The following is a 12028-nucleotide window of genomic DNA, read 5'->3' on the forward strand; positions in this document are numbered from 1 at the left end:
AGTTTGTTTCTATTATGAAGTGGCTAAAATACACTGTGGAGTTCAGTGTTTGCTGCATCAATTTTCAGTTAAAATATACTGAACAAACAAGATTTTTCTTTTAAAATGCCAGATCTGTACATTCCCATAGGGTTTTGTAAGACAATCTGGATACTTTCATTCTCACACACTATCAGCAATAAAGCCCATGCAGACCACATTCTGTCATAAGTTACACTTGTGCAACCTCTTTGTATTCAGGGGTATTGCACAGGTGTAACAGAAGAGATTTAAAACCTGCAACTGGAACTTGGTTAACAATTTTAGAAGAAATTAAATCCAGATTTATGTCCCATCATTGCACTGAATCTGCAGTGGTAATGAGTCAAAAGCCTTTTTTCTGTCACTGAAGTAAGTTGATATGACTAACATTTACAAGAACTGCTCCGTAAAAAGGTGCCATTGTTACACAGTTACCTTTCAGAGCAGGTCATTTTAAAGTGTTTAACAAAGATCAAGGGACATCTAAAACAAAAACAACACCGGTCCACTTATTTGCAACACCAACTAAGTGACCCACAATTGAATGTTCAGCTATCTGTCCACACATCCTGGTTCTTAGGATTGCACCTAACACTGTGATATCTAATCTACTCTACTCTTTCTCCAAAGATGCCCCCTCTAGAATAAATTGTGGGCACAATGGCAGTACAAAACAAGGCAGATTGCAAGTGCCTTGTTACACTAATTCAATGAAAATAAGAATATCCTTGGTTTTGCAACACTTGTTTCTCCTTCCCCTTCCACAATCTCTCTCTTTAAATCATTTATTTTATCATCGGCAAAGTAACTTTTTTCTGTGTTGGAAAATTATGAGCAGAGTTCCCTTAACTACTGATAATGCTGGTCCCTGACTAACTACCTGGGTATGTTGAAACAATTTTATTATGTCATGTAAATCTCACATGCTAATACTGGGATGGTTTGTCCCTGAATTTGTGTAAGAACTTGGTCATATTCTTACCTATAAAACACTACAGACCCAAGATAAAATTTAAACACTCAAGCTCAATATGCATGTCTAAACAAGTAATTTCCCCTCAATTTTGCATGCCTTTCCCTAAACAGTCAGCTTTTTGTGCCATGACCAAGGGACATATTTTTAAAACTCTCTACACACATAATTTATGCATATCCAAATCTGGGTTTGAGAGTCCAGGTTAGGCACATAAAGATGTTTGTGCACACTTAGAAATCTGAACCTGCATTTTTAGGAACTCTATTTAAACACAATATTTGTATATGGAAGAGGTGTCTTTACCAAAATGCAATATAAAAATTTACATACAGTTATAATTTTGATCGGCATAAATTTAAATGATGCATGCATTTTAATGGTTTTTTTTTTTCATTTAAACCTTGCCAGAAGTAAAACTTTTTATATTAGAAATGATAGAAATTACATCCTTCTGGCTATAAATAATTAATTCTACCCTTACTGAAGCTTATCCCACTTAAGTATTTTATTTCAGACCACTTTCATTTTATTTTATTATATATAAAATGTGTATAATATGATTCCACCTGTGTTTTTGCTGTTTCATTTACAGTTGTATGAAACCTACAGAAATCTGCTATTCATGCTTCAATCCTTCCATGTAAACCTTGCTAAACTTGTAAACTCCATATACAAAAAAAAAGTCTGACCTGTGCAGACTGAAATGTATGCTGAGATGCTTAAAATTAATACCTTTTGTGTTTATGTCAATGTTTTCATCTCTGGGCATTTTTTTAAATACAGATTTTGACCCAATTTGATCCACTATACACTGTGGAGAATGAAGTACATGTTACATGTGAAGTAGCATTTGCAGGTGTAATTTAAATTTCTCTTGAAAATAAGCATTCCAAATATATATACAAATAGTTTATATAAATTAACACCTTTCCACATTCTTACAGTAAATTTGTAGGCATAGTTGAAAGATTGCCAATGCACTTGTTATTACCTGTACACTTGTGAAAAGTTAGCTCAGTATCTAATTTAACCATAAAAAGTAATCAACAATAAACGTTTGCTTTTGAACTTGAGCAACAATATTTAGCATAACAACATAAACAAGTTATAATGCACCCTACTGATTCAGAGTCTTACATCTGAAGAACTGTTTCCATTTTCTAACTCTTCAGCAGGCCTGGCAGTTTCTTCCAATGCATATCTGGTACGGTAATTGTGCTGGTTTGCCTGTTGCTTTCTTGAGTCTCCAGTATCTAATATATGATCATGAGAATGGTTCTATAAGGATATGAAAATTATGTAAGAATCAATATATACTTGAACACAAATGATTTTCTGTAAAACCTTAGATTAGTGTTCTGTTAATTAATAAAGTTCTAGTACGGCTTAGATTTTTTCTGGAATTTTGTCGTGGCAAAAATGTACATTTTACAAACAGTTCAAAAATCATAAAATTGAGAGCAAGGGTCAAGAAAGTCAAATGCTAATAAACGGAAACTCAATGAAAACCTATGCACATGCGCTTAAGGGCTGTAACTGTCATTCAGTACATCTCTGGACCACTGTATTTCTCTCAGACATAAAATAAAATTTATCTTGACTTACCAAAATTTCCTCGATCTTAATTACAAAGTCCAAAGAATGGCCTCTAAGCCTGCATACATCTATGTCAGACCTGTCAGCCACTGACAGAAGGGGGTGCCACCAGCTACACCAAAGAACCTGCCACTGAAACAGGTTCCATTGCAACTGATATCCCTTGTGGACTGAAATTTATTAATGAGCTTATATGCACTAAAACAAACTGTAAATTCCTACTGCAGAGCATTTCTTTATGAACCAATCTGAATGAACTGAAAGAGTAAGATGTATTCATTTGGCCAATGAAATTCCACCATTCCTTGTTTGGAGTACCTGTGGAGCTTGTAACTCAGAGAAAGGAAATTTTTGGTAAGTCAAGAAATTTTCCTATTCTTTTTTGTTTATAAGGTCCACAGATCTGTTCATCTAATGGGATTTTATCACAGTGTCTTCAGGCTGGCCATCAAGCAGAACTACACACAGGGCTAAAAACTCCTCCTCTACTTCTAGAAGATCACAGTCTGGGGTACCCTCCTATCAAAGTCAGCATCCACCAATGCCTCAATATTTAGCTTATACATTTTTGAGAAGGTATGGATGGACAATCAAGCGGCTGTTTTGCAGATTCCATCATATGGTTTGTAAGATCTTTCAGCCCAGGAAGCTGCTACTATTCACAGCAAGTGAGCTTTGCTGCTGTTTTCTGGAGAGAGACAATGCATCCATTAAGCCTCAAACACAGCCATCCTGAATTAGTAGATTTGTATGCCCTCTTTCCTTTAGATGCCAAATAATAGAGAATATTAGAGCATTTGACTTACGAATAATCTGTGCATGAGAGATGTAGATCTTGAGGCCTCTATGAACACCCAACATCTGTCAGAGCTCTCTTGGGTCAGATGGTTTTGAAAAAACAGGGAAATACAATTTGGGGGGTTCTGTGAAAATCTGAGTTAATTTTGGGGATAAAGGATGATCTGTTCGAAGAACCAGCTTATAATAGTGGACTATGCTGTACTGTACCTCAACAGAAAAAAGTTTTAAACCCCAAGCTCCAACACCCACCAGGCAGAGATGATGGCTACCAGGAAAGCCATATTCCTGGGGAGGAAATATATGCAGTCCTTCCTGAAGGGATCAGAAGGACACAGAATCAGGGTATAAAGAGCTAAACTGAGGGGGACCTTGGGGGAGCTCAATTAATCCTAGGAAATGCCTGACATCACAGCAAAAAGAGATTTCTTCCTGCCTGTGGAAAAAAGTATCCTAGATAATGCAGCCACTTATCTTTTAATGCTGAAACTGTAAGATCTTTGATCAGATCCTCCTGTAACTATCCCAAGATCTGTGATATAGATGCCAAAGGAGGAGAGAAGCTAAGTTTCTTGCACCACAGCTTGAACTTCCACCTGGCCTAGAATAAAGAATTTGTGGAAACTTTTCTAGACGTCAGAAGAGTGGAGATTATACTTTCTGAGTATCCTCTCTCTCATGGGAGAGTGGTCAGAATTCAGGCAAGTTAGTCTTAAACACTCTTGACTTCAGTGACAAATTGGTCCGTGGGACGCCAGTCCTATCTTAAGGAAGGACAATGGAGTTGAACTGAACCATACTGAGGAGATCAGAGAACCAGGGCCAATACAAAGCCATTAATATTACCAATCAATGCCCTCTCCCTCTTTATATACTGGTTAGCTCTATGTAACAGAGAAAAAGGAGATACATACAGAAGGCCTACTAACCACCGTCCTGCGAAAGAGCATTTGTACCCTATTGCCCTTGGATCCCTCCTCATTGAGAGAAAAAGGCGGGGGACTTTGCCATTTGTGTGTGATGCAAATGGTTTCATCAGAACCACCCCAAATTTCCTCAGCAGGAACTGAAACACTTGTGTGAAGATTCCACTATGCATGATCTACCTTTTCCCTGCTTAGCCAGTTGGCAGCAATGTTTTATTTTTATTTGACTATGTAGAGTTTGGATGAACTAGAGATTTTGTTCCACTCAGGACATCAGAAGGTAGACCTCATTGTGCAGGGATGATGAGTGCATTCTGTTTGTTCATATAGTCCATTGCACTGGTGGTGTCTGTCATGATTAGTACACATGAGCATACCTTGGGACCACAGTGAATTGCCCATAGCGCTTAATCAGTTTATACTGTTTCCTCTCATGTTTTGTTTAAGTTCCCTGTACTGAATTTACTATGAGAGTTTCCCATCCCTTGAGGCTAATATTGGATATAAGCCCTATTCTATCCAGGTTGGCCATGGGAAATCTCTTGTTAAAACAATATGTGCAGAGACAGTTGCAGTCTCCTGGTGGGATGAACAAAAAGTATAAGGAGGCAGGGACAGTGGACATGACTGGAGGAGGGTCTCATGTACGCAGGAATCCTTTGACTGCTTTCTAAGATGCTACTCAACACTCAAGGAGCGGAAAGGGCCCCAGTGTTGTGATAGCCAAGCAAATTATATGAAGCCTGTAAAAGGGGAACAAAAAGTTACCCCTCTAGTAAGGAAAGACATTTTGTAAAAACTCTGATTTTGTGAAGATACTCCACTATTACCCTGGTAGAAAACAAAATAGGAGCATTCAAAACTACTGATTCCCTGTTTGGAGTTCTGATAAACCATTGATGGGCCCTTGCCTAGCTCTAACTGCCTCCAAATCCCTAAGGGACAGCACTTTTGGCTCCTGTGCTGTCACAATTTTTATTTCTCCAGCCAACGTGTTCCAGGATTGACGAGACCAGAAAGTCTAATTTAAAGAGTCGCACAGCCTCTTCAAAAATACAAGCACCCCTTCAAGCTCTCTATTTCACAAACATATTTTTTAAAAAGGCATAAGGGGCCAGCAATGGTATGTCCCCAGTGTGTATGGGTCTCAGACCACTGCCCACTCCCCCTCCCACAGTCCTGCTGCTGCTCATATCTACTCTGAAGGATGTTTTGATATTGCCAGATCCATCAGACCTATATTTTAAAAAATCCCACAAAGAACTGCTGAGAGGTACTATTATGGAAAATATTTTGTCACATTTAGTGTCCCTGTTTATATAGGGGATGTGATTGGAAGTTAATCTTGGCATAACTTTTGAACACAAAAACCCATGTGATGTACATGTTAGACAAAGTTTTCTTCCACTCGTGCAACTTAAGCAATATGCACTCTTATTCATCTGTGACAACCTCAAACAGCAATACATCCCCTCATGACCAAGAAGTAAAATTACAGTAATTTCCACTTGACAGGACTTCCAGAAACACAACTCATTGCTTGTTAAGAACATTATAGCAGAGTGACAGCTCTGCTATAGTTAAGACTAGATTTCTGTTTTAAGCACCTTAACTCTATTTCCTGGTTTTCACATCTCTGAGTTTTGCTGACATAGGCATTCTGAAAGGTCAATAAGCTATCACTGGGCAGTACTAACTCTGTGTTAAAGTTATTTGCCATTTAATAATATAACATGAATAGGCAGGTGCTCTCTCAATAGCTATAAATAAATAAAAAACATAATATGCCCCGTTTCCTGTTTTAATTTAAACTGAAGTGAGAAGTTTAGAGACATCTGTGGGCTCAATATACCAAAGTAAGTTTTATGGCAATTTCTGTAATAAAATATGGATGACTATTTACCTTTGAAAAAGAAGGTATTTTGTTCTCTCTTGGAACATGACTTGTAATGTGCTTCCTTTTCTCTTCCGATCTATAAATCTTTATTTCTTCTTCTCCCTTTGCTGTTCTCCATTCCTCCTGTCTACTGGAAGGGAGAAATTAAGAAATGTTAATTTTAGAGTTTCTGGGCTTAGGTCAAAGTCCTGTAGTCAGAGATCCTTTTCTTGATGATTTCTATGTGTGAAGTAGTATAGAATGTTTATCACATTCTTGTATTAAACAATGGTTACTTACCCTATAGTAATTGCAGTTCTTCAAGATGTTGTTGTCAGTGTGGATCCAATTATAGGTGCATGTGTGTCTCACTTGCACAAGCTTGGAATATTTTTAATAGTAGTGTCTGGCAGGGCCACACATACACCTTGTGCTTCCTTGAGGTCCCATGCAAGGACACAGAGAGTGGAGCGGCCCTAACCCTTCCTCAGCTTCCTCACAATTCAAAGCCAGTGATAGCTTAGGACTCCAAAGTGTGGGTGGAGAGTGGGTCATAGGGTCCACACTGACTACATCACCTATAAGAACCATAGTTACTGTAGGGTAAATACATGCTCTCTTCTTCAAGTATCTGTTAGTATGGCTCCTACTGTAGGTGACTGGCAAGCAGTATCCTCTTCAGTATGATGGGCATGAGGAGTATATCAACTGCATCAGTCAAAAAGAGACTGGAGTACAGATCTCCCAAATTTTGCATTTGATCTAGCAGCCAAGTCGAGTTTGACAAATGTGAGTGGGCTGTTTGACAAAAGTGAGTGGGCTGGCTCCACAAAGCAGGCTTGCAGATTTTAGATATTGGTGTGTTCCAAAAACATGCTGAGGATGCTGCCTGAACTCTAGCAGAATGAGCCCTAACTGTAGGTCAGAGAGGAACATCAAGCAGTTGGTAGCACAGTGAGAGACACAGTTATCCATTTTGAAAGTCTTGGGGATGAAATGGCTTCACCTTTGGAGCAGCCACCTATAGCTACAAATGGACATGAGGACTATCTGAAAGATTTGGTCCTGTCAATATAGTATCAAAGGCTCTGGATACATCGAAGGTGTGGAGTTTCTTCTCCCCTTGCATATAACATGGCTTTGCAAAGAACACAGAGTAAACTGACTGATTCAAATGGAATTCCGAAACCACCAAGGGAAAATTGCATGAGCTCTCCCTACCATTTTATCTCTATCAAATGAAACACATGAAGGTTCTGCCATGAGTACCTGAAGCTCGCTGACTTTTCTGGCTGAAGTGGTGGTGACCAAGCATAACATTTAAGAATAAAATAGTGGCTGGAGCACTCCAAGAAGTGCTCAGAGGGGGTACTCCTTAATTTTGTGAAAGATGACATTGAGATCCCATTGTGGAGCAGGGCCTCTGACCAACGTATAAGCTTGTTTAAGAAGTCTAGATACCACTGGTTAAGAGAAGACCAAAACCAATGGAATCAGTGGATGATACACCGATATTGCTGCCAGATGAACCTTAAATCAAACTGAATGAGAGCTTAGAGTGCAGAATTGCAGTAAGTAGCATTGTGATAGCTGGGGCTACAACTTTAATTATGAGCTCAACTGTAAAAAGTATGTAAAAGTTCAAGAAATGCCACAATAACCTATAACAACACATAAATGATGATGGGGAAAAGTAGGAAAGGGAGACAGACTGAATTAGTCTAAACAAAAACACCTACTACTATAACTCAAGGACTTTCCTGAAATCATGCTTGGTAAAAACAGATGTGGAACCAAAAATGAATGAACCAGATGAACATATGTTAGGCCTAACTGGTGGACAAACAACACTAATCATTCTCTTTTTAGGTCCTTAACAAAAAATACTTTGGGGGGAAAAGATGAAAGAAGAAATGGAAGCTACTAGAGCGAGCTTCACCATTATGGCTGCAACCCCTAGCTACCATTTACTGAGATCTGCCCTTTTTCACCCTGATCTTGAGAAATGACCTGACCAGACCGAGCTAAACAGAGAGGGACTCAAATAACAACACCTCCCCTACCAGCTCCAGCTGAATCCCAGACATCACCTGAAATGAAGTAGGATCAAACTTTAACAGAAGCAACAAGAGCTCCAGTTCATCTCAACTAACTTCTCTTTTCCTCAAAAGGACAGTTACCATCTTTGATACCATCTAAAAGACTGTCAAACAAGAGGGTTTGTCCTTCTAAAAGCGAAGAAGAAATGTTGTTAAAATAAAATCCTTAATACTTTACATTTCAAATGACTTAACTGTTTTTCCTTCTTTTCTGTATGTTTAATAAAAGATTAAAAGAATTTGCAATGGTGTGTTTGCCATAGTGCTAAGCAGGATGAGGTTTCTGGTTACCAAACTCCGGACCTTGTTTATGTTTGACACTATTTAATATAAGACAGTGGTTGGGTTAACTTAAACAATTTTGGCCTATTTATTACATTCAAATTAATACAACAGTAGTCTAGAATCTTCCTTATCAGGTCTTGCACTGGGTCTAAGCCACGTTGGGCTGCCTATATTGAGAACCTTCTTCATCTAGAGGAATAATTTTTCCTCCTGTTTCCTGCTCTGTGACAGGATCACCTGAACATGTGAGGAGAACTTCCTTTCCATGGCATTCAGCCAGCCAATATCCAGGCTGTCAGTTGCAGTGACTTCAGGTACGGATGGAATACGTGACTCTGATATTGAGAAAACAGGTCTGGGAACCTGATCTGTAGTTGCATGGACATCTGCAGGAAGTCCATCATCCACAATTGTTTTGGCCAGCACAGAGCTATGAGGGTGAGGCTCACTTGATCATATCTGGCTTTGGCAATTGCTCTGGAGATTAGAGGAAAGGCATAAAGAAGCCCAAGATCTTTCCCAGTCACTGTTGAAGGTGCCTGACAAAGATCCTGTGTCCATGCCTCCACTAGAACAGAAGTCTGTCCTTTGTAGCTAACAGGTCTATCACTGGATTCCAGATTTCAGCAGTGAGTACTTGTGGTTGGTGACTGCATGGTTTAGAAATGTCAGGTTGTCGTTGTTTCTTGGAAGATGCAGGGCTGTTCAAGTTATGCTATGCAGGGAGCAACACTTCCATAGCACGATCACTCTCTTGCTAAGGCGCCGGGGGGAAAGGAGGGGGGAAGGAGGCTCCCCCTTGTTTCTTTATGTAGTACACGTCAGACTTATTGTCTCTCAGTATCTGTGCTACGGAGTGTCACAGGACTGGGAGCAACGCCACAGATATCAGCACTCTGATGACTGTAAGTCCTAAGATGTTTCCGTGTAATTTCACCAGATGGTCCAGGAGGGGTACTCAATCCAAGGCAGCTGTGTTTGATACTAATGCTCTACATCAGTGGTGGGCAACCTGCGGCCCGCGGGCCACATGCGGCTCATCAGGGTAAGTTGATTGCGGGCCATGAGACATTTTGCGAACGTTGACCATCCGCAAGCATGGCCCTTCGCAGCTCCCGGTGGCCGCGGTTCGCCGTTCCCAACCAATGGAAGCTGTGGGAAGCGGCAGGCTGCAGGGACTTACATTGGCATACAGCCACTGAAGTAATTATATCCCTTGCGTATGTCTATACTTTGCTCCTTGTGTCAGCGGTGTGCATCCTCATCAGAAGCGCTTGTATCGACTGTACTATCAGTGTGGGGCATTGCTGGATGGCTCCTGAAAGCCAGTAACAGTTGATGTAAGCAACGCAATGTCTACACCAACACTGCACTGAACTAACAACATCAAACTTGACTCTACGCCACTCAAGCAGGTAGTGTTATTAAGTCAGCGTAGCAGGGCAGTTACATCAGCGGCTACAAAATTTAAGTGTAGTTAGGTCACTAGCTGCCTTGCATTGACCTAGCTCTGTAGTGTAGACCAGACCTAAGTCCATTTTGCCTGGGTGGCAAGATAGACTGGAATGACCAAGGAGACTGTCTGTAACTCCATGGTAAGAACGTTAGATGCTTCAGGAGTTCACATTTGTTACTGGATTGGTCTTCTCTCAGTGCATGCAAGTGTGCTCAGCCCTTTGATAGCATCATCATCAGCCAGGTGAAGAGCCAGTAGTCCATTGTCCAAGTAAGTCAGTGACAAAATTCAGCAACAAATCTCAGTCATGTGCCATATGACTACTGGGTTGGTGAAATCTAATTGTAGAACATGCAACCAGTGTGGAGTCTCTGCCCTGAATTTTGGCGCTCTCAGTTGTGAGCCACTCAAGACAGTGTGACACCTTCTTCCTTAGGTACGCCATCTTGACAACTAGATATTTCATAGAGACTCTGAGTGCCATAGAACATCTTAAGAGCAGTACCTTGTACTGATAGTGATTTGGCCGCACTGGGGGGAGGGATAGCTCAGTGGTTTGAGCACTGGCGGGCTAAACCCAGGGTTGTGAGTTCAATCCTTGAGGAGGCCATTTAGGGATCAGGGGCAAAAATTGGGGATTGGTTCTGCTTTGAGCAGGGGGTTAGACTAGATGACCTCCTGAGATCCCTTCCAACCCTGATATTCTATGATTCTATGAATCACAGGCATTTCCTGTGTGCTGGGTGGATCGCAACGTGGAAGTACCTATTCTGTAAGTTAAGAGCTACAAATCAGTCCAGAGCTTGGTGGAAGGGAATAATGGAGGCAAACCTAACAATAGTGAATCTGAAGCCACATAAGTATTTGTTTAGTCTCCTCAGGTCTTGATAATTGAAGACCCCCTTCTTCTTCTTCTTCAGAAACCTCTTCCCCTGTACTCCTATGGAACCTCTTCTACAGCTCCTAGACGAAATAACAAGGCTGCTTCTGATTGCAAAAGGCTTTCGCAAGAAGAATCCTTAAAGAGGGAAGGGAAGTGAACTGATTCATGCAGCCATGGGCAAGATGCCTGTTCTTCCCCAAGGAAGAACAGGCATCTTCTGTTTCCATCTATAAGATGCATTAAGCCATCACAGGAAGGAGAGGGTTTAACCCCAGTGATGATAATTTGTGCTAAGCACCTCACCCCACAGTACAGAGAGGTCTCCTCCTGCCTATCCTAACTGCTTTCTTTTCTTTTTTTTTTAAAGGAACTTATAAAAAAGGAGAAGGGAAGGATTCATTGTAACAGAGTTCTGAAAAATAAAAAGCTGGTCAAACAGTCCAGCTTCTATCAGGCTGCCATAGGCAGTCAGTGGGAACTGAGGGAAGATTGGGACCACTCTACCCTTTATGCCCTCACTTGGAAGAATGAGGCAGCACAGGGTGCACATGCATAAGCTCACCAGACACTGCTACTCAAAAGATTCAAAGCTTGTGCACATGAGAGGTACACATACCCACAGAAAGATCCACACTGATATATACTGAAAGAACATTAATTTCTCCCTCATTCTAGTGAGAATCTGAACTCATGAGTGCACTTCCTGGATACAGTCAGGGTTCAAACAGTAGGTACCTTGCATTTGTGGCTACTCTAAAGTATGCTCAGTTCATAAAAAGAGCTTTTATCTGATTACAAGCACTAAGCCAGTTTCTAGCCCCAAGATTTTAATTTTGATTTAAGAGTCATAGATTCTTCAAAAGAACCCACATGGCATCTAAGACAACTGAGTAAAACATATTTGAAAGTAGGTATTTTCAAGAAGTAGTCAGCTGTAGGTTGGTAAATACACTCAAAAGCTTGTGTGTTTGCTCAGGAACAGAGCTTTAGGGCTGGAAACCACATATTAGTTATCCTGGCTTAATATTTCTAAAGGTTAAAACGATTTTCAGAGAAGCTTGTGTGGATATGAGTATAGGATTTCACTTATTTGTGAAATGACATATAGTAGA

General features: G+C 40.4%; 1 protein-coding gene across 7 annotated transcripts in view; it reads right to left on the reverse strand.

Moving 5' to 3' along the window:
* Positions 1-12028, reverse strand: part of PHIP (PHIP subunit of CUL4-Ring ligase complex) — a 305027-nt gene that overhangs the window by 118098 nt on the left and 174901 nt on the right. For all 7 annotated transcript variants that reach the window (XM_073336505.1, XM_073336504.1, XM_073336507.1 and 4 more), the window contains 2 exons: positions 6221-6344; positions 2135-2275 (listed from right to left, as the gene is read on the reverse strand). In XM_073336505.1, the coding sequence (XP_073192606.1) occupies positions 2135-2275; positions 6221-6344 (265 nt within the window). The remainder of the gene's footprint in view (positions 1-2134; positions 2276-6220; positions 6345-12028) is intronic.

This window comes from Lepidochelys kempii, chromosome 3 (genome assembly GCF_965140265.1).
Source record: "Lepidochelys kempii isolate rLepKem1 chromosome 3, rLepKem1.hap2, whole genome shotgun sequence".
NCBI classification, from domain to species: domain Eukaryota; kingdom Metazoa; phylum Chordata; order Testudines; family Cheloniidae; genus Lepidochelys; species Lepidochelys kempii.